General features: G+C 49.0%; 1 protein-coding gene across 25 annotated transcripts in view; it reads left to right on the top strand.

Moving 5' to 3' along the window:
* Positions 1 to 12,291, top strand: part of Glut1 (Glucose transporter 1) — a 48,163-nt gene extending 35,872 nt beyond the window's left edge. For 16 of the 25 annotated variants that reach the window (XM_025300870.1, XM_025300891.1, XM_019844247.2 and 13 more), the window contains 2 exons: positions 5,786 to 5,883; positions 11,594 to 12,291. In XM_025300870.1, coding sequence (XP_025156655.1) covers positions 5,786 to 5,883; positions 11,594 to 11,697 — 202 coding nt within the window. In that variant the 3' untranslated portion in view covers positions 11,698 to 12,291. Of the gene's footprint in view, positions 1 to 2,494; positions 3,955 to 5,785; positions 5,884 to 6,837; positions 7,228 to 11,593 lie in introns of those variants that run through there. The other 9 variants (XM_025300888.1, XM_025300885.1, XM_025300883.1 and 6 more) reach the window with 5 other exon arrangements.
* The last annotated feature ends 569 nt before the right edge of the window (positions 12,292 to 12,860 follow it).

Here is a 12,860-nt window from a genome sequence, read left to right as displayed (position 1 = left end):
CGAGCGGCGAAGGCCCACCTCTGCCCCCGCCCCCGCCCCCGCCCCCGCCTACCCTCTGCCCAGCTCGGCCAAAAGCGCTTTTGCAACCGTTCCTTTCGTTCGTACGTGTCACCGTTCGTTCGTCGCGCGATTCGCGGGAAAGCGAGAGGAGCGCAGGAGGAAAAAAGAAATCTCGCGGCGATTTTCACCCCCTCGACCCCCGCGCGAGAAGAGAGAAAGACGAGAACGGCGTTTTTCTCCTTGTTGTTGTTGTTGTTGCGCGGCTCACGTGCTGCGAGCTCGCCTGCGCGAGCCGTTTCCTTTTCTCGTATCTCACTCCTTCATCCCCCCCCTCATCCTCCTTCTCTCCCCCCAACCGATTCTCCGTCACAGCCTCGTTTTACCCCGGGGGATTCCCCGGGCCGATCGAGAGGTTTTGCCGAAACATTCGAGGAGGCTGCGGGTTGGCAGGAGAAATCCGCTGGCCGGCTTACTTCACCGGTCCCGCGTCTCGTTGCTTCTTATTCTTATTCGGCCCTGCAGCCGCGGGGTTTCCCGGGCTCGCGTTTGTTTTTTCGCGGATACGGTCCGGTGGAGGAGGAGGGACGCGTGTAATCGCCGTGCTTGGTCGATTAATTAATCGCATGCGTGGATTACGACGGAGATAACGCGCTTGAGCTTGCCCTCTCGCACGATCGCGGGCCCTTTCGCCCTGCCCTTTCGGGGAGGAAGCCGCACGGTGATGGACGGGGGGGGGGGAACTGGTTGGTGGGAGACACTAAACTACGTCGTTTCGCGAATTTGCTCGTTAACCTGCGAATTTGTTTGCTTTGCCGGATGTGACCGACTAACAACACGATTGCCGAGTTATTAACAAGCCGAGTCGATTGATCCTATATGCGTGCGTGTTTGTGTGCGTATGTCTGTATGTGTGTGTGTGTGTGTCTGTTAACATCCGAACTTTCTTTTCTCCTTTCTTTTGTTCTCTCCTTCTTTCTTTTTTGCCACTTGATGAAATCCGTGAAACAGGAGGAGGAAACGCGCGGCCAAACTCGTGGAAGCAGCGCGACTCGAAACCGATTTGGCCGCATTGCGCGGAATTATTTTTTTCTCTTCCTCTCTTTTTCTCGTTTCGGTAGAGATTTCGGGACGGCGGGAAGTTTGATCGAATCGTCGTGGAAAAATGATCGCGGCTTATCGGGAAAGCCGGGGGAAATTCAAGAGACGGATTTATCCGCGGTGTAGCTTGCCGTCTCGATCGATATCCATCTTACATTAGATTTAGATTTCCACATCAGTCACCTAGTGTGTCTCGCCTTATCGCTGTCAACGTACGATCGATTGGTTCTCGAACGATCACAATTAGTTGTCGCAGTCGATGTTTTTGTCTCTTCCGCGGGGGAAGTATAACGCGGGTAAGTATATAGATAGGGCTACACCTCACCGGCTCTTTTCATTTTGAAATATGTTATAAAGGATGAAGTTCTGAGTGACTTCCTGATACAACTATATGCGGGTCGCTTATAGTTTTCGAGATATTTGATTGTAAAGTTTTGGAATTTTGATTATCCTGGAATTAAGTTCCAGATATCATAAACTGACTTACAGTACAATCCAAATAGTTAATCCAAACATCCAGTGTATACATAGGAATATAAGAAACAGTATATATAAGCGGGAGGGGGGCTCCGCCCCTCCAAAAAAATCCTAATCTAACCTAACTTATTGCATCTTTATATATTGTTGGGCGACGTTGAAAAGATCTCCTTAAAAGCCATAACACCTAATTGTATGCAGATATTACAATAAGTTAAGTCGAGTCAGGTGATGGATCTTAAGAGAACTTTTTTCAACAATGTCCAAAAATATATAAAGATGCAATAAGTTAGGTTAGGTTAGGATTTTGTTTGGGGAGGGGGTGCGGGGCCCCTCTCCCGCTTACATGTACTGTTTCCTATATTTAAAGTGAATGAAAACTGCTACTGTCTACTTACCCCCCCATCTACGACCCCCATATAATTGTATTAGGGAAAAGTCACTCAGAATTTCGTCCTTCATAACTTATTTCAAAATGAAAAAAATCGGTGAGGTGTACACCCTTTTCTATATATTCACCATAACGCGCTTTAGAAAGAGGCGCATTAGCAATTTAGGCGCGCTCGCGATTTAGCGATTAGCTGCGGTCCATGGACGCGATATAGTCTGACAGACGAGCTGCCGATGTCTCATCCGTCGAGATATTCGCTATAGAAAGAGAGAGAAAGGGAGCGAGGAAGCGTAGAGTCGTTCGTTTTTGCCTGTTCGTTCCTCCACGTAGGATGCATCGTGCGTGAACGTCTTAGCAAGCGAAGCAGCTTATGATATACGAGTCGCGCGCGCGTGCAAGGAAGCAAAAGAGAGGAAAAAGAAAGGAAAAGAGAAAGACGAAAGGAACGAAACTAGAACATTTTTCGGAAAAAGCACAGCCGTAAAACGATTCGAGGCTCGATGGCCATGTAACGTTGTTGTCTTGCAGGGAAGAGGAGCTCACCACTAACTCTAGCAGGGAGACCGTCCTATCCGACGCCGCCACTGTCAACCATACGCACGATACCGATAATCTGTCTGCCGATAATCCTAAACAAACGAGACGTTAGCAATCAGCATATATTGTGAAAAAAAGAACGAGCGCGAGAGGAGAGAGAGAGAGAGAGAGAGAGAGAGAGAGAGAGAGAGAGAGAGGAAAAGATAAATGTCGTTGAAACAACACTGAGCGCTTAGCCGGACCTAGACATTCGCTACGTTCAGCGGAGAAAGTTGCTTTTAAACTGTTGTAAAATTCGCGAGTCTGATTTGTGCACGCTCTTGGATTCAGCCAAATTTAAGAGCATACGCCAATTAGACTCACGAATTTTACGGCGGTTGCGAGAAGCGACTCTCTCTCTCTCTCTCTCTCTCTCTCTCTCTCTCCCTCTCTCTCTCTCTCTCCCTCTCTCTCTCTCTCTGCCGAACGCAAGCGTTGGCTACGTTCAACAGAGAGAAAGCTGCTTTTTAACTGTTGTAACATTCGTAAATCTGATCTGTGCGTGCTTTTGGATCCAGTCAAATTTAAGAGCACACACCGGTTAGATCCGCGAATTTTACAACGGCGGCTCTCTCTGCCGAACGCAAGCGTTGGCTACGTTCAACAGAGAGAAAGCTGCTTTTTAACTGTTGTAACATTCGTAAATCTGATCTGTGCGTGCTTTTGGATCCAGTCAAATTTAAGAGCACACACCGGTTAGATCCGCGAATTTTACGACGGCGGCTCTTTCTGCCGAACGCAAGCGTTCACCTAGACCAGTCGTTCACGGATGGGAAGAGAGCCGCGCTTAGCTCGATAGAGAACTGTGAGGCACCTGTCAATCGACACGCGCGCATTGCGTACGCACACGCACGCACACGCACACACACACACACGCACACACACACACACGCGCGCGCGCGCGCGTTACGTGTGGGTACGTATGTGCATCGTATATGCGCGCTACTTCCGATCCTCGCGTGACCAAGAGCGCTCATTAGTATATTGCGTAATGCATACTACGTACCACATATTACGAATATTTCGGCATCACCGAGTAACACCGTATAGACTGTCTGTGTTGTGAAATAAATCTGTTTCCTTACTCAATTGTGTTATCGCCGGGGTGTTGAGTTCCCTCCTTCCGATCGCGGGGTCGACAGGTCGCGCTATCCCGAGAGCAAAGGGAGGGCCCTTGAGAGCCCCTTAGGAGCCCGCACTCGGGAGGGCGTAGAGTGACGTGTCCAACCGCGCTCGTGGAATTTTTCGATTTCTCGCGATGTCGACAAACGTTACGTTATCGTGGACATCCTCGAGGCGTCTCCCTTCTCTTCCGGATTCTCTTCGTCGCTGCGACGCTTGTCGCTGAAATCTGAAAAATATGAGTTCCTCGCGACGCGTGGACAGGCTACGTTGTAATATCCGTGTGTAGACTCTCAAAGGCCCTTTTTTCCTCTCACTCCTCACTCGACTCTCCCGCCAACGGAGCCCTCCTCAATGCCTCGCATTCCGCCGTCTCGATCCCCCCTCCCCCTCCCCCGCGCGTATTCTCGCGAGGTAGCAGCGTGCGAAAGCGATTAAAGGCCGCCGGCAAGGATCGCCGTATTGTTCCCCGGTGAGTCTCGCGGCGCGTTTCTTATCCGACGGTGAACTCTCGAGGACGACCGAGAGGCGAATTTTCTTGCCGGATACCGGACGCGTCGCGAAACGCATCGAGCAAGAGCGGTTGCGAGCATCAATCGGTTAACAATCGCTCTTTGCCTCCCTCGAGACTTCACGTTCCTTCGGATAACTCCCCCTTTCCCTTACCCCTCCCCCATAGACAGAGGAAATCGTGTCGAATCTCGGATTCCCATCAGGTGTGCAATCCGCGCCGAACATGCCGTCGAACGCGTCCCCGAACTCGTGTCTCCATGATTTGCCCCTTCTTGTCTTCTTTCTCCCCTTCGCGTCTTTCTTCTCGTCTCTTTTTTCTCGTAAGCGCGTACACCTGTATGTATCACGGATTCTACTACACAGGCCAGTGAAAATGCCGTACAACAGTACACGACGACAGAAACTGTGAAATGAATCATTATCGTGCGTATGATTAACATTTGTATCATTATTATGTCAGAGTGTGTGTATGTGTGTGTGTGTAACACGTCCGCACGAGTACAGTGCTGTGCAACCGTGGATCCGTCGTGAATCGATCCTCCTTCCTCTTTCTCGCGCCTGGATCCACGGATCTGCGAATCCGCAGTAAAGGATTGTAAAGAGAGACTCCCGGCTGTCGCTCACGTTTACGTACATGTATGTTTTTGCACACCCGTAAAACGGATGCAAATGCAACGGATGATCTAGGGAAAATGTGTAATTCCGAAGGATCATCGTCCGGGATGTCGGCGGAAGATTTCAAGGAGCACTCTCTCTCTCTCTCTCTCTCTCTCTCTCTCTCTCTCTCTCTCTCTCTCTCTCTCTGCACCTCCCTCTTTCCCTCCCTCCCTTACTCTCTCTCTCTCTCTCTCTCTCTCTCTCTCTCTCTCTCTCTCTCTCTCTCTCTCTCTTTGTTTCCCTGTCTCTCTCTTCTTCGCCCAGTGCGAGAGAGGAGAATGTCTCTATTTCGTTTACTATCCAATCACATTGTGACCGTAGAAGCGACCGTACAATCATTTAGCGATATATATATATATATATACACTATATATATATATATATATATATATATATATATATATATATATATATAGTAACGCCGAGCCTGCGTTTTTCTCCTTCTGTAAATATCGCCATTTTGAGTTTCCTTCGCACATCTATAGTCATTTTTCCTGCATCGAATCATCATCAGTCATTCGTACCGACTCGTATCATTGCTACGAACGAATCTCCGACGGGTGTCCATCGTTCGGCCGACGAGTTATTAACGCTTAAAGTCGCAAAACGGTGCAGCTGGCCCCGAGCGACCGAGCGAGGGGGGAGGAGGAGGAGGAAATAAAGCAAAGAAAAAAAGAAAGGAAAAAAAACGAACGCGGTGAAATCCAATCGTGATTGAGCTCGCGATATGTATTTTCGCGCACGGTGCATGCCGGATTCTCGACACTCCGCAGGCAGGTGGATTAATATTCGTGTGTAATGCGAGCAAAACGGGAGCAAAAGACAAGAAACAAAAAATTGAAAAAAAAAAAAAGAAAACAAACAAAACAAAAACAGACAAAAAACACAAAGAATCAACCGAAAAATGTTTGAAGAGGTGGAAACTTGGACAAGTCGCGTGATGTTTTACAGGAGCATGCTAAACTGTGTGAATGCATTAGAGGGACACATACCGCCAGCAGAGAGCGCAGCCCTGATGGTGGCGGAGGAGAAGCCACATCCCGATTCATGTAAGGCTTAAACCAAAAATGAAAAAAAAAAAAACAAAAAAAAACAAAAAAAATAATGAAAAGAAAAACACAAACACACAAAACCCGACCAACGTCATCCGTGATAATCTGTGATCCTCGTCACCTCCGTGCAGGACAAACAATTCTTCGGAGCACACGGCTGCGCATCGCGTTCGTCCCTCGGCCCGGCGCTGCCCGGTTCGATTCACTCTCGATGTGATTTCGGGGAGCAGCCCCTCCGCGAGTTCATCCCCGCGGATGAGCGCGCGGTTCTGTTACACGTAGCCAGCCGGGGGAGGAAAAAGGTTCTCGGGGAGGAAGAAAGATTGATCGCTCGAATTAACGTGACAGTGAACGAAGCAAGGGCGTTCTGCGGCCGGAGAAACGGAAACTGGATTTCCGCTTCTTGCCGGGCAACTCCACGAGCTTTGGCTCGTTCATCGTCGCGTCAGCGTCCCAGCTCGAGCGATCTCTTGTCTCTGTGTAATTGCAGCAACTGCTCGTCGAATCCGGATCGGGCTGGCTGCGTTGACCCGACTCGACTAGATTTCCGTAGATCTCGAATTCACCTCATGCATATCTCCCGACGATTCATTCTCGACCTTGGTCTTGGTCGTCGCGATCATGACGATCCTCCATCCTCGAGAGAGCGTCGAGCCGCAAGAATCGGCTGCGGACGCCACGGCTTTTCACCCCCAGCCCCCCCCGCCCTATTAACAAATCGGCGCAGCAGTCCGGTGTAGGAGGAATTGTTTGCCGTGTATCGTTCTACCTCCCGCCCCCCCCGCGTGAATCCCCTTTGCCCCCTTGCCCCTTGCCCCTTGCCCCGACCCCCTCATCATTCTGCATGCCATAATGCAGTATATGTATGTTCGTAAGTTTCTCCTGATTTGTAGTCTCATTGTGGAACATCTGTTTTGGATTTATTTGCGAACGTTTCTTTTCTGCTTTCAGTATAATACGAAACGTGCAGAGGCGTCAAAGTGCTGGTTATACGACAGTCAAAGTATACATTGCCGCTTCGCTACGAACAAGACACACACGAGTGTTCATATACTATGTATAACCATACCGCGGGGACATTATTAGACCGCGCGTGTACCTCATCTACCATCCGCGCGTTCACGATAGCGGATTAGGACGACGCGGGGGCGATATTTTGCGTAACGACGTGGGGGCGATACTTTGCGAGACGACAAGAGGGATCGGCGCGATGTGCGCGCTCCGGCAGAAGCTCTGCGTGCATTATGTAACGACGTAATATCGTGCAACCTCGGCAATCTCGGTCCGCACACACACACACACACACACACACACACACACACACACACACACGCACACACACATACACACACACACACACACACACACACACGCATACACACACTTTTCCGACGACACACTGATCGCTCGCTCGTTGAGCGTTCTCGCATAATACGAGGGGTGCAGGCATCTCGATCGAGTTCTCGTTCGTCAGGCACTCTCTCTCGCGTCTCAGCCTAGGAGAAAACTTAAATTCCAAACCAAATCCGAGAGAGCCTCGAGATGGAGGACGCTTTTCTTCGCTTACATTCACACATACTTCCATTATCGCTCTGCGTGATCGTTTACGTTGACTAATTAAAAATTGTAGATCTCTGTCTATCTATCCATCTATCTCTCTGTCTCTCTCTCTCTCTCTCTCTCTCTCTCTCTCTCTCTCTATCTCTACTTTAGCTTCCTTTCCTTCACACTGCTTGGATTAGGTACACGACACACATACAACATACACATACTCTCTCTCTCTCTCTCTCTCTCTCTCTCTCTCTCTCTCTCTCTCTCTCTCTCTCTCTCTCTCTCTCTCTCTCTCTCTCTCTCTCTCTTTTTCTCTCTCTCTCGTGACATCGCCCCAGGAACTCGCTGGATCTTTTCCCGAGTCTCGTTCATCATTAGAGCTTATTTTTCTGACGATGTACCTGTGCGTGCATGCGTGCGTGCGTGCGTGATGCGTGGGTGTACACAGCGGCTACTCGAGATGTCGTGATGTGGCAGCATGTTTCAGGAGTATAAGCTCTATATATGGATATCTGATGGATGGATCACGTCGATACACATTTTCTCCGTCATCTTTCTTTCTCTGTCTCTCCTTCTGTGTCATTCTCTCTTTTTCTTTCTTTCTCTCTCTCTCTCTCTCTCTCTCTCTCTCTCTCTCTCTCTCTCTCTCTCTCTCTCTCTCTCTCTCTCTCTCTCTCTGTGCAATATATACATATGACAGTTTTCCATCCTGTGTGTATCTCTACACTGTCTTTCGACTTAGTTGACGCTGCGTATATAATCCTACATAACGACAAGTTGGTAGACACTCACGTACCGCTTCGTTTTTCTACGGATATATTATCGTATACACGTTATTATTATTATTATTATTATCATCATCAGTATTATTATTATTATTATTATTATTATTATTATTATTATTATATACGTATAATGCGCTATCGACACTGGCCTTTGTAGTAGTTTAAAGGAAAAGACGGGCCAATTCCACAATCTAGACACACGCGCCTAGCGACGTAACGTCCGCAAAAGGTCGCGGCCGAGACTCACGAACGGAGGAGGATCCGTCCGGCCGCGCGCGACGAAAGTTCTCGAAAAGGCCGATGTACATATATACGTATAGTTGGCGCATCGTCGTCGTCGTCGTCGTCGTCGTCGTCATCGTCGTCGTTGTTGTTGTTGTTATTGTTGCAGTTGTTGTTGTTGTTGTTGTTGTTATTGTTGCTGCTGCTGCTACTACTACTACCGCTGCTGCCGCTGCTGCTGTTCTCGCTGGCGCTGTTAATTTTTTGGTACAGTTGACCGTAACGATTACGACGACTCTCGATACTTATACTTTCGCAGCATGAGTGGTGTAAGAGGCATGCCGCGCATGAATGTGATCTCTCTCTCTCTCTCTCTCTCTAGTTGCGTAGGACCGAGGGGCAGCGTCTCCTCGGCCGTATCTCTCCGGTCCGGGAGGACCGGGAGGATCGAGCGGACGTTTCTCGCGGGCGTTTCGCTCCGGGAAGGAAGAGGGCGAAAGAAGGGAAAAATTCACGAGGATGCGAGGGCGGAATCTTTCGCGTGTAATTGATCCGTGTAGTCGACGCACACCGGCGGAAAGACGGGTGGTACTCGAGTGCTCCTCGTGTATTATCACACAGCGCACAGGACGAATCGATACGGGCTTCCCTAACACGACTGAAAAATGCCGCGGGAAAGGATATCTGGAAGATAAACACTGTTTATCCGCTGGGCACTGACGACACGTTTACACAAATCGAAAGTCTTTGGAGTCTTGGGACGGACAGTCGCTTTTTTACACGGGCATCTACGGTTCCAGGAAAATGTACTCCAGAAGGATGTTCTCATTGGAGGAAAGTTTCTTCTCGGTCTGCAGATGCTACGAACGCATCGCAGCACCCAAGTAAATATGTCGCCAGTACCCGTCGAATAAATCTTTTACGTCTTTTGGATACTTTTTCTCTTTCTCTCTCTCTCTTTCTCTCGGTATGTAACATGACAGTATCGCATTATTTCGCACCCCGGAGGGGGTTAAGGTGCGTTCCCTCGGGGAAATCTCCGCGATGAACGAGCGATGGCGTATCTCGAAATTACCGTTCCGCAAGTGGCAGCAAACGGAGCCGACGACGCACCCTTGCTCGCGCCAATATGGAGCAATCATCCCCCGATCCTCTCGGCACGATTGACCTTCTTTCTGGCCAGTTTCTACAGGTGCGCTTGAGGTTGCATGGGATTAGCTCGAGGAGACCGTCGAGAGTAGTGGCTACAAAGAAGGCGCTTTCCTATTGTATTACGCGCTGCAGCCGTAATTATTAACGTCACCGTTTCGGGAATCATCGTCGACGCGACGCGACGCGCGACGCACCGCCGAGGAGCAGCCCCGTCGTCCGCCCGCCTCGACCGCTAGCTGCACCTCCGCCGCATTTCCGGGCAACGACGAAAGACACGGGAGATTGTCGCGGGAGTAATCGCTTTCTCGAGCCCGTCACGACGAATTAATCCGACCGAGGCGGCGGCTGGCAATGAGCGCCGACCAGCCGCGCTCGCTCGGCATTCTTCCTCCTCGTCCGCGAGACAGCAGTAGAAAAGCTTGCTTGCCGTCTTACGAGATACAATACATGCGTACACACACCTTCATGTATACACACACATATATACATACATGGGGCTTCGGTATTCATTTGAAACTGACACCATCCGGATGGCCAGTTATTCGGACAGACAGCAAATCAACACTGCAAAGTCTCGAGTTGTCCGAGGAGATATCGGCTCCAAATTATACAAAATTATCGGATCTCAATTAAATGAGATATACAGGGTGCTAAATTTCAAACGTAACAGGTAAAAAATCTCGGAAACTATGAAAGATATTAGAAAAAGCTGAAACACGTGTTCCATGATTCCGAAGGGGAAAGAGAATGGGAAAGAGAATTATCAGTTTATTATTTGGAGGGCATTTTCAAGGTTTTCAGTTGAAGGTCAACTTAACTTTTTAAAATAGAAAGCCCAATCTTTTATTATGTCTTCTTTCTCTGCCAATTAATTTTAGCAACTTTTGTCTGAAACATTTTTTTATTATATTTGCCTAATAATTTTTGAAATATTTCAGGAAAACTTGGTAACTTTTTCAACATTTCACTTACGATATCTCGCTAACTATTCGTCGAAAGAAAAAATACTATTAGACTTTTTTACTTTATTCATTATCAAGAATATATTACTATAATAGTGCCCTAACTTTTGTTAACCTATCGACCTTTGGAAATTTCAAAATTATTAAATTAACAAAAGTTACGGCACTATTATAGTAATATATTCTCGATAGTAAATAAAGTAAAAAGGTCTAACTTTAAAATTTTTTCTTTTGACGAATAGTTAGCGAGATCGTTAGAGATATCGTAAGTTAAATGTTGAAAAGGTTACCAAGTTTTCCTGAAATATTTCAAAGAATATCAAGCAAATGAAAAAATGTTTCAGACAAAAGTTGTCAAAATTAATTGGTTGAAAAGGAAGAAATAATAAGAAATTGGGCTTTCTATTTAAAAAAATTAAGTTGACCTTCAACTGACCTTGAAAATGCCCTCCAAATAAAAAACTGATAACGCCATTCTCTTTCCCCTTCGAGATCATGGAACACCTGTTTTAGCTTTTTTTAATATCTTTCATAGTTTTCGAGATTTTTACCCGTTTTACGTTTGAAATTTAGCACCCTGTATATAATCGTATGAAATTTTTCCGAGAATATCGATTTGACAATCGATACACATCAATATTTTTCAACTGTCAACGGCTCCATCCTGGGACTGGTTGTGCTCGCTTTTTTTAATAATCTTTTTATAAAACCAACTCGCTTTTTATTTACTTGCTCTGTTTTTTATATAATTCGAATATAAAATCGGAGATACCAATTCAGAGGCCCGCGAATGGTGCGGTTCCGAGTTTTCGGCTTGAAGCCGATCTCGGAAAGCCGCGAAGTCAAATAATCGAATGCTCGGGAGCCCTTATGCGCACACTCCACTTATGCACACATATACACACAGCTACATACGTATCTGTACGTGTTTAGCGCGATGTGCTACCGGAAGTAGTTTGATGACGAGAGTAAGACGACGTGAGCGCGCGCGCGCCTCGAGCGAGGGACGCGTCGAGACTAACGTGCACCCCACAGTTGTGTTTGCAGCTGGATCCGAGCGCTCTTCCGTCGCTCCCGCTCAGCCGGAGAGACCACCGCCCCCGCTTCCCCCGCCACGCTTTCCGAACAGCGGTGTCTGACAATGGGAAACAGCTCCTCTTAATATCGGTAACCTAGTGATCATGAACGCGCCGATACCGCTGCCGCTGCTGCTCACCACCAGCAGCCTCAGCCTGGAGAACCAGCTTTACGAGATCATCACCGAGAGCAGCAAGGCGTGCGCGACCTTCCTGCGGAACAGCCTGCGCCGCGCGACCAGCCTCGGCTGGAGCGCGAACGAGAGCTTCGAGAGGACGAGCGACGCGATGATGTGCAACGAGCAGTGAGACGAGAGGGCGAGAACGGCCTTCGGGGAGGAGCCTGAGGCGACCGGGCGACTCGGTACCGGCGCCGATGCCAAGCGGAGCTCCGTCGCGGCAGTTGACCCTTGACCGGCGAGAACGGCCGTCCTTCGCTGGTCTGTCTCAATCTGTCTGTCCGTCTGTCTGTCTGTCTGTCTGTCTGTCTGTCTGTCTGTCTGTCCGTCTGTCCGTCTGTCCGTCTCTCTGTCTTGCTCGCGAGACGAATCAGTTGGACGAGGAGAGTCAATCGTCGGGGGTCAATCGGTGGGGATGATCATCGGGGCCCGAGAAGAGCGATAAACCAGGGACGTTGAGAGTCGTCGCAGGCTTCTAGATCGTCGTCGACGGGGGACAGTAAGAACGAAGGACGGTAGCACGATGACCCTCTGAGCTGAACTCGATCGAGCCTGACGAGCTCGAGGCGGCGACGGTGAAGCTTGCACGTCGCAGAGGGGATGCTCAGATCGCCGGCTGATCCCGGAGGAGACGTCGAGAGGGTGTCGAAGCGACGACGACGGCGACGACGACGACGGCGACGAAGACTACGACTACGGCGATAGCAACGAGGCGAAGCGACCCTCCTGCCGGGAGCGGAAGATCCCCCCCGGCCGATCTCCTCCCTGAGCGGGAGGAGACACCGCGCGGCGGGTTAACGAAAGAGAGGACGATGACACGCACGCGTGCAAAACGCGCGCACTGATCGACCGGGTCGGTAGATTAACCGAAAATGCTGCGAAAGTGATTTGTGCCTAGTAACGAGTATGCTTGGAGAATAGAGGAGGAGGAGGAGGAGGAGGAGGAGGAGGAAGAGAGGAACAAGGAGAGAGAGAGAGAGAGAGAGAGAGAAAGGGGATAAGAGGACGCGCGAAGAAGAATTGCAATTGCCGCAATCGCGATCGCGC

This window comes from Harpegnathos saltator, unplaced genomic scaffold, assembly GCF_003227715.2.
Source record: "Harpegnathos saltator strain DR-91 unplaced genomic scaffold, Hsal_v8.6 scaffold39, whole genome shotgun sequence".
NCBI lineage: Eukaryota > Metazoa > Arthropoda > Insecta > Hymenoptera > Formicidae > Harpegnathos > Harpegnathos saltator.
Note: the sequence above shows the minus strand (reverse complement) of the source record. Positions and strands in the feature narration are given on the sequence as shown.